The 18,374-nt window shown below is 36.2% G+C and overlaps 1 protein-coding gene across 2 annotated transcripts in view; it reads right to left on the bottom strand.

Annotated features, from left to right (window-relative positions):
- The window catches only part of LOC138318911 (rap guanine nucleotide exchange factor 4-like), a 122,565-nt gene that overhangs the window by 21,118 nt on the left and 83,073 nt on the right, over nt 1-18,374 (bottom strand). For both annotated transcript variants that reach the window (XM_069261725.1, XM_069261724.1), the window contains one exon: nt 354-499. In XM_069261725.1, coding sequence (XP_069117826.1) covers nt 354-499 — 146 coding nt within the window. The remainder of the gene's footprint in view (nt 1-353; nt 500-18,374) is intronic.

Here is an 18,374-nt window from a genome sequence, read left to right as displayed (position 1 = left end):
TACCTTTTCACAAACTTCTATTCAATCTTACTACAGGCAATGATTTCTTAATCTCTTGTAATCCTTTAGTAAGTTATTCAGAAATAGTTGTTAAGAGAGAAAATTTGATGTTGACTGGCCAGCCATAGGTAGACATATGCTCACTAAATAGCTCTCAGGTGAGCATATAAAATTGATCTGGTGACATTTTATATTGGTTAGAATGACATTGACAAATTCAATTTAACAAAATGAACAACAAGAGATATAGGTTTTGCTGCCTCATTATGATTTATATTCATCTTTCAGGAGTTAATCAGAGTAGCTGTCTTAACGTTATTGTTCTTGCTCCTATGTCCATTAATTATACTCACATGCTGTGCCTGACTTGGTATGAGATTCAAAGATCAGTACGCTGGCCAACTCCCGCTTCACCATTGTAGACAGATGAGATAAGGCCTTTATATGTAGGAGCTCTTCAAAGATGATCTCAAGATCTTCTGTAGTCCGATCATGTGGTCTGTAAGTAACAAATCAAAACAATGTTAGCTATGATCATGTGATATGCAAACAGCCAATCAAGATAATGTTAGCTATGATCATGTGATATACAAACAGCCAATTAAGATAATGTTAGCTATGATCATGTGATATACAAACAGCCAATCAAGATAATGTTAGCTATGATCATGTGATATACAAACAGCCAATCAAGATAATGTTAGCTATGATAATGTGATATACAAACAGCCAATCAAGATTATGTTAGCTATGATCATGTGATATACAATCAGCCAATCAAGATAATGTAAGCTTTGATCATGTGATATACAAACAGCCAATGAAGATAATGTTAGCTATGATCATGTGACATACAAACAGCCAATCAAGATAATGTTAGCTATTATCATGTGATATACAAACAGCCAATCAAGATAATGTTAGCTATGATCATGTGATATACAAACAGCCAATCAAGATAATGTTAGCTATGATCATGTGACATACAAACAGCCAATCAAGATAATGTTAGCTATGATCATGTAATATACAAACAGCCAATCAAGATAATGTTAGCTATGATCATGTGATATACAAACAGCCAATCAAGATAATGTTAGCTTAGTCATGTGACATACAAACAGCCAATCATGATAATGTTAACTACGATCATTATGGTTATTATTGTGGAGGTGATATTTTTGCAATGTTTTTGGGGGTTAACATCGAACTAAGGACAACTAAAACAGATACGGGTATAATTCAGTAGGGGACATTCAAGGGACCTATTAACACTTTCAACATCATTTTTTCTGTTATGATAATGATGTGACCCCTAAAGATGTCATCAAGTATAATCATTTTTTATCTATTGGCCCAGTAAACTGACATATCGTTGGGAGTAAGACAACCCAGAAAACATAAAGCTTTTAACATAAGAAACATTCTGTACATATAACAAACATTCTTACTCACAAAAGACATGATCTGGCAGCAATTTGAGCTGTCAGGATCCAGTATATATGAGGAATCACAGGTAAGGAATATGTCAAATAAAAAAATAAATCCTTGAAATTGATGATACCCCCGAGACACATAAATATACAGACTGACAATAGCTCTTCTAATGCAGTTAGACTGGTATAATGTACCAGGCGAACTCCGCAAAATTGTTGGAATTTGTACAATATTTCCAGATTTTTGTAAAGCACAACAATTTCCTGTACACAACGATTAGGATACTTATCGTCACCAGTGGTCTTCTGCATATAAAGCAAAAATTAGGCTTGTCAAAATCATAAAAATTACATAAAATCCATTGTATTTTTTTTTATACAATTTTTCATCAGCTTTCTATATGTTTTAAGTTTGGTATATTTTAATGCTCATCATTATGTTAAGTAAATTTGAAAATTTAAAATATTCATTTTTACAACCAATCTCTCTGATATAGGTATATGTTAAACATATCATCAATGTACTGTGTACATTACTGGTACATCTATATGACTCACAGTGACAGCTAGTGCACACGTACATGTACTTTAATTACACTGTGTATAAATCTATATGACTCACAGTGACAGTGCACACGTACATGTACTTTAATTACACTGTGTATAAATCTATATGACTCACAGTGACAGCTAGTGCACACGTACATGTACTTAAATTACACTGTGTATAAATCTATATGACTCACAGTGACAGTGCACACGTACATGTACTTAAATTACACTGTGTATAAATCTATATGACTCACAGTGACAGTGCACACATACATGTACTTTAATTACACTGTGTATAAATCTATATGACTCACAGTGACAGTGCACACGTACATGTACTTTAATTACACTGTGTATAAATTTGTATGATTTAGTGAGAGTGCACACATACATGTACTTTAATTACACTGTGTATAAATCTATATGACTCACAGTGACAGTGCACACATACATGTACTTTAATTACACTGTGTATAAATCTATATGACTCACAGTGACAGTGCACACATACATGTACTTTAATTACACTGTGTATAAATCTATATGACTCACAGTGACAGTGCACACGTACATGTACTTTAATTACACTGTGTATAAATCTATATGACTCACAGTGACAGTGCACACGTACATGTACTTAAATTACACTGTGTATAAATCTATATGACTCACAGTGACAGTGCACACATACATGTACTTTAATTACACTGTGTATAAATCTATATGACTCACAGTGACAGTGCACACGTACATGTACTTTAATTACACTGTGTATAAATCTGTATGATTTAGTGAGAGTGCACACATACATGTACTTTAATTACACTGTGTATAAATCTATATGACTCACAGTGACAGTGCACACGTACATGTACTTTAATTACACTGTGTATAAATCTATATGACTCACAGTGACAGTGCACAGGTACATGTACTTTAATTACACTGTACGTGTATAAATCTATATGACTCACAGTGACATTGCACACGTACATGTACTTTAATTACACTGTGTATAAATCTATATGACTCACAGTGACAGTGCACACATACATGTACTTTAATTTAATTACACTGTGTATAAATCTATATGACTCACAGTAATTTAATTACACTGTGTATAAATCTATATGACTCACAGTGACAGTGCACACGTACATGTACTTTAATTACACTGTGTATAAATCTATATGACTCACAGTGACAGCTAGTGCACACGTACATGTACTTAAATTACACTGTGTATAAATCTATATGACTCACAGTGACAGTGCACACGTACATGTACTTAAATTACACTGTGTATAAATCTATATGACTCACAGTGACAGTGCACATGTACATGTACTTTAATTACACTGTGTATAAATCTATATGACTCACAGTGACAGTGCACACGTACATGTACTTTAATTACACTGTGTATAAATCTGTATGATTTAGTGAGAGTGCACACATACATGTACTTTAATTACACTGTGTATAAATCTATATGACTCACAGTGACAGTGCACACGTACATGTACTTTAATTACACTGTGTATAAATCTATATGACTCACAGTGACAGTGCACACGTACATGTACTTTAATTACACTGTGTATAAATCTATATGACTCACAGTGACAGTGCACACGTACATGTACTTTAATTACACTGTGTATAAATCTATATGACTCACAGTGACAGTGCACACGTACATGTACTTTAATTACACTGTGTATAAATCTATATGACTCACAGTGACAGTGCACACGTACATGTACTTTAATTACACTGTATAAATCTATATGACTCACAGTGACAGTGCACACGTACATGTACTTTAATTACACTGTGTATAAATCTATATGACTCACAGTGACAGTGCACACGTACTTACTTAAATTACACTGTGTATAAATCTATATGACTCACAGTGACAGTGCACACGTACATGTACTTTAATTACACTGTGTATAAATCTATATGACTCACAGTGACAGTGCACACGTACATGTACTTTAATTACACTGTGTATAAATCTATATGACTCACAGTGACAGTGCACACGTACATGTACTTTAATTACACTGTGTATAAATCTGTATGATTTAGTGAGAGTGCACACATACATGTACTTTAATTACACTGTGTATAAATCTATATGACTCACAGTGACAGTGCACATGTACATGTACTTTAATTACACTGTGTATAAATCTATATGACTCACAGTGACAGTGCACACGTACATGTACTTTAATTACACTGTGTATAAATCTATATGACTCACAGTGACAGTGCACACGTACATGTACTTTAATTACACTGTATAAATCTATATGACTCACAGTGACAGTGCACACGTACATGTACTTTAATTACACTGTATAAATCTATATGACTCACAGTGACAGTGCACACGTACATGTTCTTTAATGACACTGTGTATAAATCTATATGACTCACAGTGACAGTGCACACATACTTTTAATTACACTGTGTATAAATCTATATGACTCACAGTGACAGTGCACACGTACATGTACTTTAATTACACTGTGTATAAATCTATATGACTCACAGTGACAGTGCACACGTACATGTACTTTAATTACACTGTGTATAAATCTATATGACTCACAGTGACAGTGCACACGTACATGTACTTTAATTACACTGTGTATAAATCTATATGACTCACAGTGACAGTGCACACGTACATGTACTTTAATTACACTGTGTATAAATCTATATGACTCACAGTGACAGTGTACTTTAATTACACTGTATATGAATCTGTTAAGGTTTTAACACATGTTACACAGCTATCTAACCATAGATGTTTGTCAGCTTGTCCTTGTATGTTTTACAGAGTCAGAATATCATTATCTATTTTACAAACATGTGTATTAGGGTGAGCTTAGTAAAACTCTTCAATCCTCATTAGATGTTTCTGAAGCTTATTTTTGCCTGACAACAAAACCCAGCCTTCAATTAAACCATCGACACCTCTAATGAATTAAGCTATTTCTAGGATGGTTGGCATTCTCAACAGAATCAATGTCAACTGACTTGGATCCTTAACACAATGGAAAAACACACAGCTACATCACTAGATCCACACATCAATGACAGTAAAAATACATATTTTATTTGAGGTTATAGTGTCAATTTAAATTATCAATATTTATAACAAATTATTTTTACATATCTACCAGATCTTCTACATACTGCACATCTACTTAAATCATTAATGTTTATAAAAAAACAAAAAAACATTTGGTTTACACCCTTACCTTCAAACTCTCAACACTCTGATTTTAATCAATGATATTTCAAATAAACTCAAATATTTCTAACGTTGAGCAAGTGATCTATCATTCTAATCTAGGCTGTCGATTATAATCATAGCAACATATGGAACTGTTAAACTACTTCAGAGGGGAAAACAATATCAACATTTCAGCTGTTATCGCATTTATTCATGTATACACAACATCCGTCTATATAGCAGTCATATTTGAATATGTTTAGCTGTTCGTATGTTTTATATGTGTTAAGTTGTCCATATCTAAGTGTAAAGCTATATCCATCATTGTAAATAATACAATATATCTCTACAAGCTTTTTTGGCTTTCCAATAATGTTGGACTGATGTGAAACTGATGAGAAATACATGTGTTTAAATGTTCAAGTAATAAGATATATTTGTGATAAGCTGCCATCTAATAAACAATGCCCATGTGTAACTAGCTGTTCATATGTTCAGATACTCCTATGTTAAGCTATTCATGATCATCTGTTCAGATACTTCTGTGTTTAGCTGCCCATGTGTTTAGCTGTTCATTTGTTAAGATACTCCTGTGTTTAGCTATCCATGTGTTAAGCTGTTCATCTGTTAAAATACTTCTGTGTTTAGCTGTCCGTGTGTTAAGCTGTCCATGTGTTAAGCTGTTCATCTGTTCAGATACTCCTGTGTTTAGCTGTTCATCTGTTAACATACTCCTGTGTTTAGCTGTTCATGTGTTTAACTGTTCATTTGTTAAGATACTCCTGTGTTTAGCTGTTCATCTGTTCAGATACTCCTGTGTTTAGCTGTTCATTTGTTAAGATACTCCTGTGTTTAGCTGTTCATCTGTTCAGATACTAATGTGTTTAGCTGTTCATCTGTTCAGATACTCCTGTGTTTAGCTGTTCATTTGTTAAGATACTCCTGTGTTTAGCTATCCATGTGTTTAGCTGTTCATTTGTTAAGATACTCCTGTCTTTAGCTGTCCATGTGTTAAGCTATTCATCTGTTCAGATACTCCTGTGTTTAGCTGTTCATCTGTTCAGATACTCCTGTATTTAGCTGTTCATCTGTTAAGATACTCCTGTGTTTAGCTATTCATGTGTTTAGCTGTTCATTTGTTAAGATACTCCTGTGTTTAGCTGTTCATCTGTTCAGATACTAATGTGTTTAGCTGTTTATCTGTTCAGATACTCCTGTGTTTAGCTGTTCATTTGTTAAGATACTCCTGTGTTTAGCTATTCATGTGTTTAGCTGTTCATTTGTTAAGATACTCCTGTCTTTAGCTGTCCATGTGTTAAGCTATTCATCTGTTCAGATACTCCTGTGTTTAGCTGTTCATCTGTTCAGATACTCCTGTATTTAGCTGTTCATCTGTTAAGATACTCCTGTGTTTAGCTGTTCATCTGTTCAGATACTCCTGTATTTAGCTGTTCATCTGTTAAGATACTCCTGTGTTTAGCTGTTCATGTGTTTAGCTGTTCATCTTTTCTGATACTCCTGTATTTAGCTGTTAATCTGTTAAGATACTCCTATGTTTAGCTGTTCATCTGTTCAGATACTCCTGTATTTAGCTGTTCATCTGTTCAGATACTCCTGTGTTTAGCTGTTCATCTGTTCAGATACTCCTGTGTTTAGCTGTTTATCTGTTCAGATACTCCTGTGTTTAGCTGTTCATTTGTTAAGATACTCCTGTGTTTAGCTATCCATGTGTTTAGCTGTTCATTTGTTAAGATACTTCTGTCTTTAGCTGTCCATGTGTTAAGCTATTCATCTGTTCAGATACTCCTGTGTTTAGCTGTTCATCTGTTCAGATACTCCTGTATTTAGCTGTTCATCTGTTAAGATACTCCTGTGTTTAGCTGTTCATCTGTTCAGATACTCCTGTATTTAGCTGTTCATCTGTTAAGATACTCCTGTGTTTAGCTGTTCATGTGTTTAGCTGTTCATCTTTTCTGATACTCCTGTATTTAGCTGTTAATCTGTTAAGATACTCCTATGTTTAGCTGTTCATCTGTTCAGATACTCCTGTATTTAGCTGTTCATCTGTTCAGATACTCCTGTGTTTAGCTGTTCATCTGTTCAGATACTCCTGTGTTTAGCTGTTCATTTGTTAAGATACTCCTGTGTTTAGCTATTCATGTGTTTAGCTGTTCATTTGTTAAGATACTCCTGTCTTTAGCTGTCCATGTGTTAAGCTATTCATCTGTTCAGATACTCCTGTGTTTAGCTGTTCATCTGTTCAGATACTCGTGTATTTAGCTGTTCATCTGTTAAGATACTCCTGTGTTTAGCTGTTCATGTGTTTAGCTGTTCATCTTTTCTGATACTCCTGTATTTAGCTGTTCATCTGTTAAGATACTCCTATGTTTAGCTGTTCATTTGTTAAGATACTCCTGTCTTTAGCTGTCCATGTGTTAAGCTATTCATCTGTTCAGATAATCCTGTGTTTAGCTGTTCATCTGTTCAGATACTCCTGTATTTAGCTGTTCATCTGTTAAGATACTCCTGTGTTTAGCTATTCATGTGTTTAGCTGTTCATTTGTTAAGATACTCCTGTGTTTAGCTGTTCATCTGTTCAGATACTAATGTGTTTAGCTGTTTATCTGTTCAGATACTCCTGTGTTTAGCTGTTCATTTGTTAAGATACTCCTGTGTTTAGCTATCCATGTGTTTAGCTGTTCATTTGTTAAGATACTCCTGTCTTTAGCTGTCCATGTGTTAAGCTATTCATCTGTTCAGATACTCCTGTGTTTAGCTGTTCATCTGTTCAGATACTCCTGTATTTAGCTGTTCATCTGTTAAGATACTCCTGTGTTTAGCTGTTCATCTGTTCAGATACTCCTGTATTTAGCTGTTCATCTGTTAAGATACTCCTGTGTTTAGCTGTTCATGTGTTTAGCTGTTCATCTTTTCTGATACTCCTGTATTTAGCTGTTAATCTGTTAAGATACTCCTATGTTTAGCTGTTCATCTGTTCAGATACTCCTGTATTTAGCTGTTCATCTGTTCAGATACTCCTGTGTTTAGCTGTTCATCTGTTCAGATACTCCTGTGTTTAGCTGTTCATTTGTTAAGATACTCCTGTGTTTAGCTATTCATGTGTTTAGCTGTTCATTTGTTAAGATACTCCTGTCTTTAGCTGTCCATGTGTTAAGCTATTCATCTGTTCAGATACTCCTGTGTTTAGCTGTTCATCTGTTCAGATACTCGTGTATTTAGCTGTTCATCTGTTAAGATACTCCTGTGTTTAGCTGTTCATGTGTTTAGCTGTTCATCTTTTCTGATACTCCTGTATTTAGCTGTTCATCTGTTAAGATACTCCTATGTTTAGCTGTTCATTTGTTAAGATACTCCTGTCTTTAGCTGTCCATGTGTTAAGCTATTCATCTGTTCAGATACTCCTGTGTTTAGCTGTTCATCTGTTCAGATACTCGTGTATTTAGCTGTTCATCTGTTAAGATACTCCTGTGTTTAGCTGTTCATGTGTTTAGCTGTTCATCTTTTCTGATACTCCTGTATTTAGCTGTTCATCTGTTAAGATACTCCTATGTTTAGCTGTTCATTTGTTAAGATACTCCTGTCTTTAGCTGTCCATGTGTTAAGCTATTCATCTGTTCAGATACTCCTGTGTTTAGCTGTTCATCTGTTCAGATACTCGTGTATTTAGCTGTTCATCTGTTAAGATACTCCTGTGGTTAGCTGTTCATGTGTTTAGCTGTTCATCTTTTCTGATACTCCTGTATTTAGCTGTTCATCTGTTAAGATACTCCTATGTTTAGCTGTTCATTTGTTAAGATACTCCTGTCTTTAGCTGTCCATGTGTTAAGCTATTCATCTGTTCAGATACTCCTGTTTTTAGCTGTTCATCTGTTCAGATACTCATGTATTTAGCTGTTCATCTGTTAAGATACTCCTGTGTTTAGCTGTTCATGTGGTTAGCTGTTCATCTGTTCAGATACTCCTGTATTTAGCTGTTCATCTGTTAAGATACTCCTGTGTTTAGCTGTTCATGTGTTTAGCTGTTCATCTTTTCTGATACTCCTGTATTTAGCTGTTCATCTGTTAAGATACTCCTATGTTTAGCTGTTCATCTGTTCAGATACTCCTGTATTTAGCTGTTCATCTGTTAAGATACTCCTGTGTTTAGCTGTTCATGTGTTTAGCTGTTCATCTGTTCAGATATTCCTGTACTTAGCTGTTCATCTGTTAAGATACTCCTGTGTTTAGCTGTTCATGTGTTTAGCTATACATCTTTTCGGATACTCCTGTATTTAGCTGTTCATCTGTTAAGATACTCTTGTGTTTATCTGTCAATGTGTTTAGCTGTTCATGTGTTTAGTTGTCCATTTGTTCAGATACTACTGTGTTAAGCTGTATCTGTTCTGATACTCCTGTGTTTAGCTGTCCATATGTTTAGCTGTTCATCTGTTCAGATACTCCTACTCATGTGTTTAGCTGTTCATTTGTTCAGATACTCCTGTACTTAGCTGTTCATCTGTTAAGATATTGCTGTGTTTAGCTGTCCATCTATTTAGCTGTTCATTTGTTCAGATATTTAGCTGTTCATCTGTTAAGATACTCCTGTGTTTAGCTGTCCATGTGTTTAGCTGTTCATGTGTTTAGTTGTCCATTTGTTCAGATACTACTGTGTTAAGCTGTTCATCTGTTCTGATACTCCTGTGTTTAGCTGTCCATGTATTCAACTGTTCATCAGTTCAGATACTCCTGTGTTTGGCTATCCATTTGTTAAATTGGGTTGTCCATGTGTTAAGAAACTCCTATGTTTTAGCTGTCTGTGTGTTTAGCTATCCATGTGTTTAGCTGCTCGTCTTTTCAGATACTCCTGTGTTTAGCTGTTCAGGTGTTTAGCTGTTCATCTGTTCAGATCCTCCTGTGTTTGGCTATCCATGTGTTAAATTTGGCCGTCCATGTGTTAAGAAACTCCTCTGTTTTAGCAGTTTTAGCAGTCCATGTGTTTGGTTGTCCATGTTTTTTAGATGTTCATGTATTTGGCTGTCCATGTGTTCTGATAATCATGTATTTAGCTGTCCATGTGTTCAGAAACTCCTGTGTTTAGCTGTCCATGTGTTTGGCTATCCATGTGTTTAGCTGTCCATGTGTTTAGCTGTTCACGTATTTAGCTGTCCATGTGTTTAGCTCTCAAAGTATTTAGCTGTCCATGTTTGGCTGTCTATGTGTTTGGCTTTCCATGTCAGACTTACTAGAGAGGACACTAAAGGTGACAGACATAAGTCAGACTTACTTGAGAGGATGCTGTAGTTGACAGACATAAGTCAGCCTTACTAGAGAGGACACTGAAGGTGACAGACATTAGACAGACTTACCCGGTACTAGAGAGGACGCTGAAGGTGGCAGCAGACATTACTCAGCCTTACCAGAGAGGACACTGAAGGTGGCAGACATAAGTCAGCCTTACTAGAGAGGACACTGAAGGTGACAAGACATAAATCAGCCTTACTAGAGAGGACACTGAAGGTGACAGACATAAGTCACACTTACTAGAGAGGACACTGAAGGTGACAGACATAAGTCATACTTACTAGAGAGAACACTGAAGGTGAACGACATAAGTCAGTCTTACTAGAGAGGACACTGAAGGTGACAGACATAAGTCAGCCTTACTAGAGAGTACACTGAAGGTGACAGACATAAGTCACATAAGTCACACTTACTAGAGAGGACACTGAAGGTGACAGACATAAGTCAGCCTTACTAGAGAGGACACTGAAGGTGGCAGACATAAGTCACATAAGTCACACTTACTAGAGAGGACACTGAAGGTGACAGACATAAGTCAGCCTTACTAGAGAGAACACTGAAGGTGACAGACATAAGTCACACTTACTAGAGAGGACACTGAAGGTGAACGACATAAGTCACACTTACTAGAGAGAACACTGAAGGTGACAGACATAAGTCACACTTACTAGAGAGAACACTGAAGGTGACAGACATAAGTCACAGTTACTAGAGAGGACACTGAAGGTGGCAGACATAAGTCAGCCTTACTAGAGAGGACACTGAAGGTGAACGACATAAGTCACACTTACTAGAGAGGACGCTGAAGGTGACACACATAAGTCACACTTACTAGAGAGGACACTGAAGGTGAACGACATAAGTCACACTTACTAGAGAGAACACTGAAGGTGACAGACATAAGTCACACTTACTAGAGAGAACACTGAAGGTGACAGACATAAGTCACACTTACTAGAGAGGACACTGAAGGTGGCAGACATAAGTCAGCCTTACTAAAGAGGACACTGAAGGTGGCAGACATAAGTCACATAAGTCACACTTACTAGAAAGGACACTGAAGGTGAACGACATAAGTCACACTTACTAGAGAGAACACTGAAGGTGACAGACATAAGTCAGCCTTACTAGAGAGGACACTGAAGGTGGCAGACATAAGTCAGCCTTACAAGAGAGGACACTGAAGGTGACAGACATAAGTCACACTTACTAGAGAGGACACTGAAGGTGACAGACAAAAGTCACACTTACTAGAAAGGACACTGAAGGTGACAGACATAAGTCAGCCTTACTAGAGAGGACACTGAAGGTGGCAGACATAAGTCACACTTACTAGAGAGGACACTGAAGGTGACAGACATAAGTCAGCCTTACTAGAGAGGACACTGAAGGTGGCAGACATAAGTCAGCCTTACAAGAGAGGACACTGAAGGTGACAGACATAAGTCACACTTACTAGAGAGGACACTGAAGGTGACAGACAAAAGTCACACTTACTAGAGAGGACACTGAAGGTGACAGACATAAGTCAGCCTTACTAGAGAGGACACTGAAGGTGGCAGACATAAGTCACACTTACTAGAGAGGACACTGAAGGTGACAGACATAAGTCAGCCTTACTACACTGAAGGTGACAGACATAAGTCACACTTACTAGAGAGGAAGCTGAAGGTGACAGACATAAGTCAGTCTTACTAGAGAGAACACTGAAGGTGGCAGACATCAGTCAGCCTTACTAAAGAGGACACTGAAGGTGGCAGACATAAGTCAGCCTTACTACACTGAAGGTGACAGACATAAGTCAGCCTTACTAGAGAGAACACTGAAGGTGACAGACATAAGTCAGCCTTACTAAAGAGGACACTGAAGGTGGCAGACATAAGTCAGCCTTACTAAAGAGGACACTGAAGGTGACAGACATAAGTCAGCCTTACAAGAGAGGACACTGAAGGTGACAGACATAAGTCACACTTACTAGAGAGGACACTGAAGGTGACAGACATAAGTCACACTTACTAGAGAGGACACTGAAGGTGACAGACATAAGTCAGCCTTACTAGAGAGGACACTGAAGGTGGCAGACATAAGTCACACTTACTAGAGAGGACACTGAAGGTGACAGACATAAGTCAGCCTTACTAGAGAGGACACTGAAGGTGGCAGACATAAGTCAGCCTTACAAGAGAGGACACTGAAGGTGACAGACATAAGTCACACTTACTTGAGAGGACACTGAAGGTGACAGACAAAAGTCACACTTACTAGAGAGGACACTGAAGGTGACAGACATAAGTCAGCCTTACTAGAGAGGACACTGAAGGTGGCAGACATAAGTCACACTTACTAGAGAGGACACTGAAGGTGACAGACATAAGTCAGCCTTACTACACTGAAGGTGACAGACATAAGTCACACTTACTAGAGAGGAAGCTGAAGGTGACAGACATAAGTCAGTCTTACTAGAGAGAACACTGAAGGTGGCAGACATCAGTCAGCCTTACTAAAGAGGACACTGAAGGTGGCAGACATAAGTCAGTCTTACTACACTGAAGGTGACAGACATAAGTCAGCCTTACTAGAGAGAACACTGAAGGTGACAGACATAAGTCAGCCTTACTAAAGAGGACACTGAAGGTGGCAGACATAAGTCAGCCTTACTAAAGAGGACACTGAAGGTGACAGACATAAGTCAGCCTTACTAGAGAGGACACTGAAGGTGACAGACATAAGTCAGCCTTACTAGAGAGGACACTGAAGGTGACAGACATAAGTCAGCCTTACTAGAGAGGACACTGAAGGTGACAGACATAAGTCACACTTACTAGAGAGGACACTGAAGTGGGCAGCCAAGAGTAACCTCTATAGAAGAACCTGTCAACCACAGGTGTAAAATATTCACCTGTCAACCACAGGTGTACAATATTCATCTGATACTTATACCTGTCTTCATTCTTCAAACTCCATCATTGTTTTGATGATAATGTAAATATGATATCTACCCTATTGTAACATTGTGAACTGTATAGTTATGTATGTCTCTTTGTTATTGTTTATTACTTGACACCAGTTTCACCAGGAGTATGACTGCTGAGGTGTCAGGTCACTGAGAGAGGGAGTGAAGGATTATGTGTTCTTAGTCTATTTATTTCAAGTTTTTAAAAGCCTTATAAAAGCCCAAAAATCACCAAAAATAAAGCCAAAAGCATTCTTATACAAAGACGCCACCCTTCTAGTTAACACAGATGTATATATGAACGTTTATCATCAATTTTTCCATATTTTCATAAATAATACTGATTTATCTCATGCAATACACTCATGTCACTGTATTACAACCTTGTGTCAACAAAAATGTTGTTTTCTCAATAAAATGTCAATGCCAAATTAAGAAATTATGCTTATATTATTCTAATAGATGCAGTAAAATTTCTGTTAAAAATATCAAACTATTGTCATGTTTTGAAACTTGATTTGGAGTGGCGTCTTCCTTAGAAAGTTTGCTTTTTATCTATCCTACATTACAAATCTTTAAATATAAACTAAAATGAAAACTGGGCATGAGTCATTATTATAATGACATATACTCCTGTATGATAAGGGTACATGTAGATCTGTTGGTTTTGATACAGAATTGAGGTCAGAGGACCCATTATGTTGATCAGGCTGAGCTGACATCACTCCATTATAGATCTATGGACATATTAAAATCATTTTAACATTAAACCAGTTGAGTACCTGTCCTGAGCTTTTCTACTACCAATGTAAAATTTAAATCCATATTTGAAGAAAATACTGCACTTCTTTAACTTTGTGATCTTGGAAAGCCATTGGCATTATAACAAAGACAATACCAAACCATTCATGTATCAGCTACATGTACAATGTATGTAAGAAATGGCCTCGTAAAAGTAGCAATAATATATGACTCTTTCATATGTACATATGTAGGATAGAACTATTCCACCCGAGGGTACAGAATTTTGGGTCAGAACCGAGGCTTGCCGAGGTTTCTGACCCAAAATTCTGTACCCGAGGGTGGAATAGTTCTATCCAACATAATTTACATATGAAAGAGTTATTTTCTCACATTGCTTGTCGAATTACTTGCACGAAAGGTGAGGCAGCCATTTTGTGACAAAATCTTAACTTCTTAAATAATCGATCGATTTTAAAAATAAGAACGCCATTCGAAAGAGCTCATCAAAGTTTGGTTTATATTGAAAATATAAACAAGAAATCTTAGGTAAAACGGTTTGAAATGCAAATTAAACAAATGAAATGGTAAATAAATCCGACAAATCAATCGAAATAGAAGAAAATGACGTCAACTTTGGCTGACATGACGTCAACTTTGGCTGACATGACGTCATCTTATTGTTTTTACAATATTGTGACGTCACAGCTATGTAAGCTAGATTTATCTTACATAGCTGTCTTTCATGGGACAACTCTATCTTACATGGCTAGCTATGTGAGAATATTAGTCATATGTACATAAAAAAGAAGTTCTTCCATAGCTCCTAAAAGACCAATAAAACAGGTCTTTATTTGATTAGGATCTCCTTATAAAAAGACTCAGAGGTTCAGAATGGCCATAAGTTAATTGTTTTAAGTTCCCTAATCTTTGTCTGCTTTCCTCTAAATTTTGACCAACGTAAGCTTTTCAACAATACATTAGCAGCATTATTACATCTTTGATATAATTGTCTCTATCATTTAGTAATCTACCGTTTAAAAACCTGCTTTAGTGACCACCTCTGTATGTGGACCACCTGATTAATAAGACCATTTTCTTGAGGTCCAAAATGGTGAATTTCACAACTTGACCTGTGTTTCCAGGCCACTTGGGTGATCTTAATAGACAGTTTTGACTCTGCCGTGAATGACTTATTTTTGTAAAACAAAAAAAAATTACGTATAGGTAAATATGGATTATTTCTAGTCAACTTTAAATGAGGGTTTCAACATACCAAAGTGACGTGGGTAAAGTATAACTCACTGTTAGTGATTAGTCCAACATTCTAGTGATTGTGATGTATGTATATGTGTGATTTTCGTGATTTCAAATTCATCGAGAGGTGGGACTAATCAATAGTAAATTGTAAATCACTTATGTCAATTTGATATCTCAAAGTCAAAGTATTAAGCAGTTGATATGATCTTCAAGCCAAATATATCAGGTTTAGGTTAGAATAAGTTTGTTAATGTAATGCACATGTTTTTTGTAACAATGTGAATTTGTTTTGGTAGATTAATACATTTTGTAATGTGATGAAAGTCTTGATCATTTTTTAACTGGTATAAATTGCTACATAAATCTCGAAAATATAATATGACACAGAGCGAAAACACTAAAATACAGTACAAAGCACAATACGTGTATGATAAACCATACATTGAACATATTTGATTATGGCCCAAAATTTTCAAATAACACATTTTCATTGAATTTACGTAGTATGTTCTTTTTACAGGACAACAATAAGTAGCACACATGTAGCACCAATTGGCTTCAAACTGCTTTTCATAGCAACTCATCCTTTACAAACCAGTATTTTATTAGGTTTGCGACATTATACCCGTATCTATGAAGAGTTTCCATACAAGCACTTGATTTGCACAATCACACATTTTATACCAACCCATCCCATAATTAAACCCTAAGGATTTACCACCGACTGTTGCGGGTTTTAATGGAATAGCTATAGCATTGATTCCTTCCCATCTATAAGCTTTCTGATGTCTTCTTTACAGATAAACACTCAATATTTTACGCATTGAATGCGAAAAGATGCATATTTTTTAACTTTGATAATTGATTCGTTCTGACTACAATTTGGTTGAGGTTGTGAGACTGTATAATCCACATTGAGGCGTTGTTAGAACAAATGTGTGGATGCCATGCCCTTCTCCATCTCCAGCAGCCGAAACAACAATACCTGTTTTACAAATTGAAATCCATTACATGCGGCACCTAATCGCAGACAAGGATCTGTCTGAGACTGGGCAGCTATTACCAGGGATTTTATAATCCCGGAGATACTATCTGGGTCAGCTTACTATCAGCACACCCACTAACGACAAAGTACACATACCATGTCAAGCTATAGCAGGTGTCCTGTCAAATATGGCATGCAAAAGCGGCCATTTATTGCATGCTCTCAAAGAGACAAATGATTTTGATTTTTATCAAAGCAATCATAGCGAGACCTTTTCATTTCCCAAAAGGATTGGAATGTTGTCATCAGAGTAATGTGTCCTTGTCAGGAAAGGTCGGTCTGACCTGCAGCATGGCTCGGCCAATTCACAGCACACAACCATCACTGGCTTTACAAAACAATAATGTAATTAACTCTCTGTATTTCAGAGTGTTAATAATGTTTAAAACTGAGAAAAAATAAACCATTCTCAGGCTTTAATTGAGCAACCAATGATGGATTAATCTTGTGGTCGTAAGAAATGTGTTAAACAACTTCCATTTATTTATTATTCATTGATAATTAACTTGAGTTGTATGCAAGATGCCCCAAAGGAATTTCAACACCTACCCCATTCCCTAACCTATGTTAATTTTTTCCTCGTTTTTTTCCCTCTAATTATTACAGTTGTTCCCATTTAATTATCTGCAGTTTTCCCGTTGCTAACAAAACAGATCATCATTTGTTATTGCGATCACAGTTCTTAAAATGAACATTCTGTAATTACAGCCCTACACTGGATGAAAAATTGTTTGTAAAGAATATTCAGACTCTGGGATCATGTAGAAACCAATTCTATCAATGCATGGATTGACAGCCCTACACTTTAGATATAAATGTAATTATAATCTGTTTTCAAAGCAGGAACTAGAGTTTTAGTGTATTCTCAGAAATGTTTATCAAAAGATTTTGAAAAGCTACCAGCCAGGTTTAGTTCATTTTTGGTTTTATAACACTGCATGGTGATTTAAACTTGATCCCCCCAACACTTTTTTCCTAAATCATGTAATAATTTATGTTATACCGAGGTATGTATCCACACTCAACCTGAGAAAAACCTTCTAGTACCATAGTTAAAAAGAAAAAAAAAGTCCCCACAATTCTTTTTTTTTTTTTGACAGAAGTTAACAGAAAATTGTTCCCATTGACCTCAAAACAAAACAGCTAGGTTACATCTAGAAACAAGAGGAAAATAAAATAAAGAAATTAATAATAATGACCTTGTACAATGGGCTGTACAGTAGGGCTACCGAGATCTTGTATGATAATAGGTGTAGCCAGGTGGGCCATTATGTCATAAATATCCCCTGGAAATAATAGAATTAATATGGATTCAGTATAGATAGACAAGATAAATGCTTTAACAATGGCTGTGCCTAATGGGAGTGGGTGTTCGATACCTGTGTATTAATGATAGGATATGGTAATCAGGACGAGCCGCGGGTATTTACAGTAAATGATGGGAGGCTGAATGTCTGACTTAATTGTTTAATCAATTTACGGCCAGAGTCATAACGATGAGTTCTAACTCAAAGAGACTACTGTCATGAGCAAACAGAAGCATTTCCATGTTTAAATTAATAAATCACTTCATATTTCTTTCCTCTTTTTGAAATATTGCACATACCGTATTTGACACAATAAGTGCCTAGGACGACTAAAAACTTGAAAAAAGAGGACACTTAACAGAACCAAATTTGGACTAGATTTTAATAAAATAATAGCATGAAGGAAAATATAAATCAATTTGCAAAAGAAATCAAATAAAGAAATCTACACAGTTCTCATATTTTCAGTCTGCTTTTAATTTGAGGTAAGTGAAATTAAGGCCTCAAAATGGGGGAGTGGAGC

Source organism: Argopecten irradians, chromosome 3 (assembly GCF_041381155.1).
Source record: "Argopecten irradians isolate NY chromosome 3, Ai_NY, whole genome shotgun sequence".
NCBI lineage: Eukaryota > Metazoa > Mollusca > Bivalvia > Pectinida > Pectinidae > Argopecten > Argopecten irradians.
The sequence above is the reverse complement of the archived record's forward strand: the minus strand, read 5'-3'. Positions and strand labels throughout refer to the sequence as shown.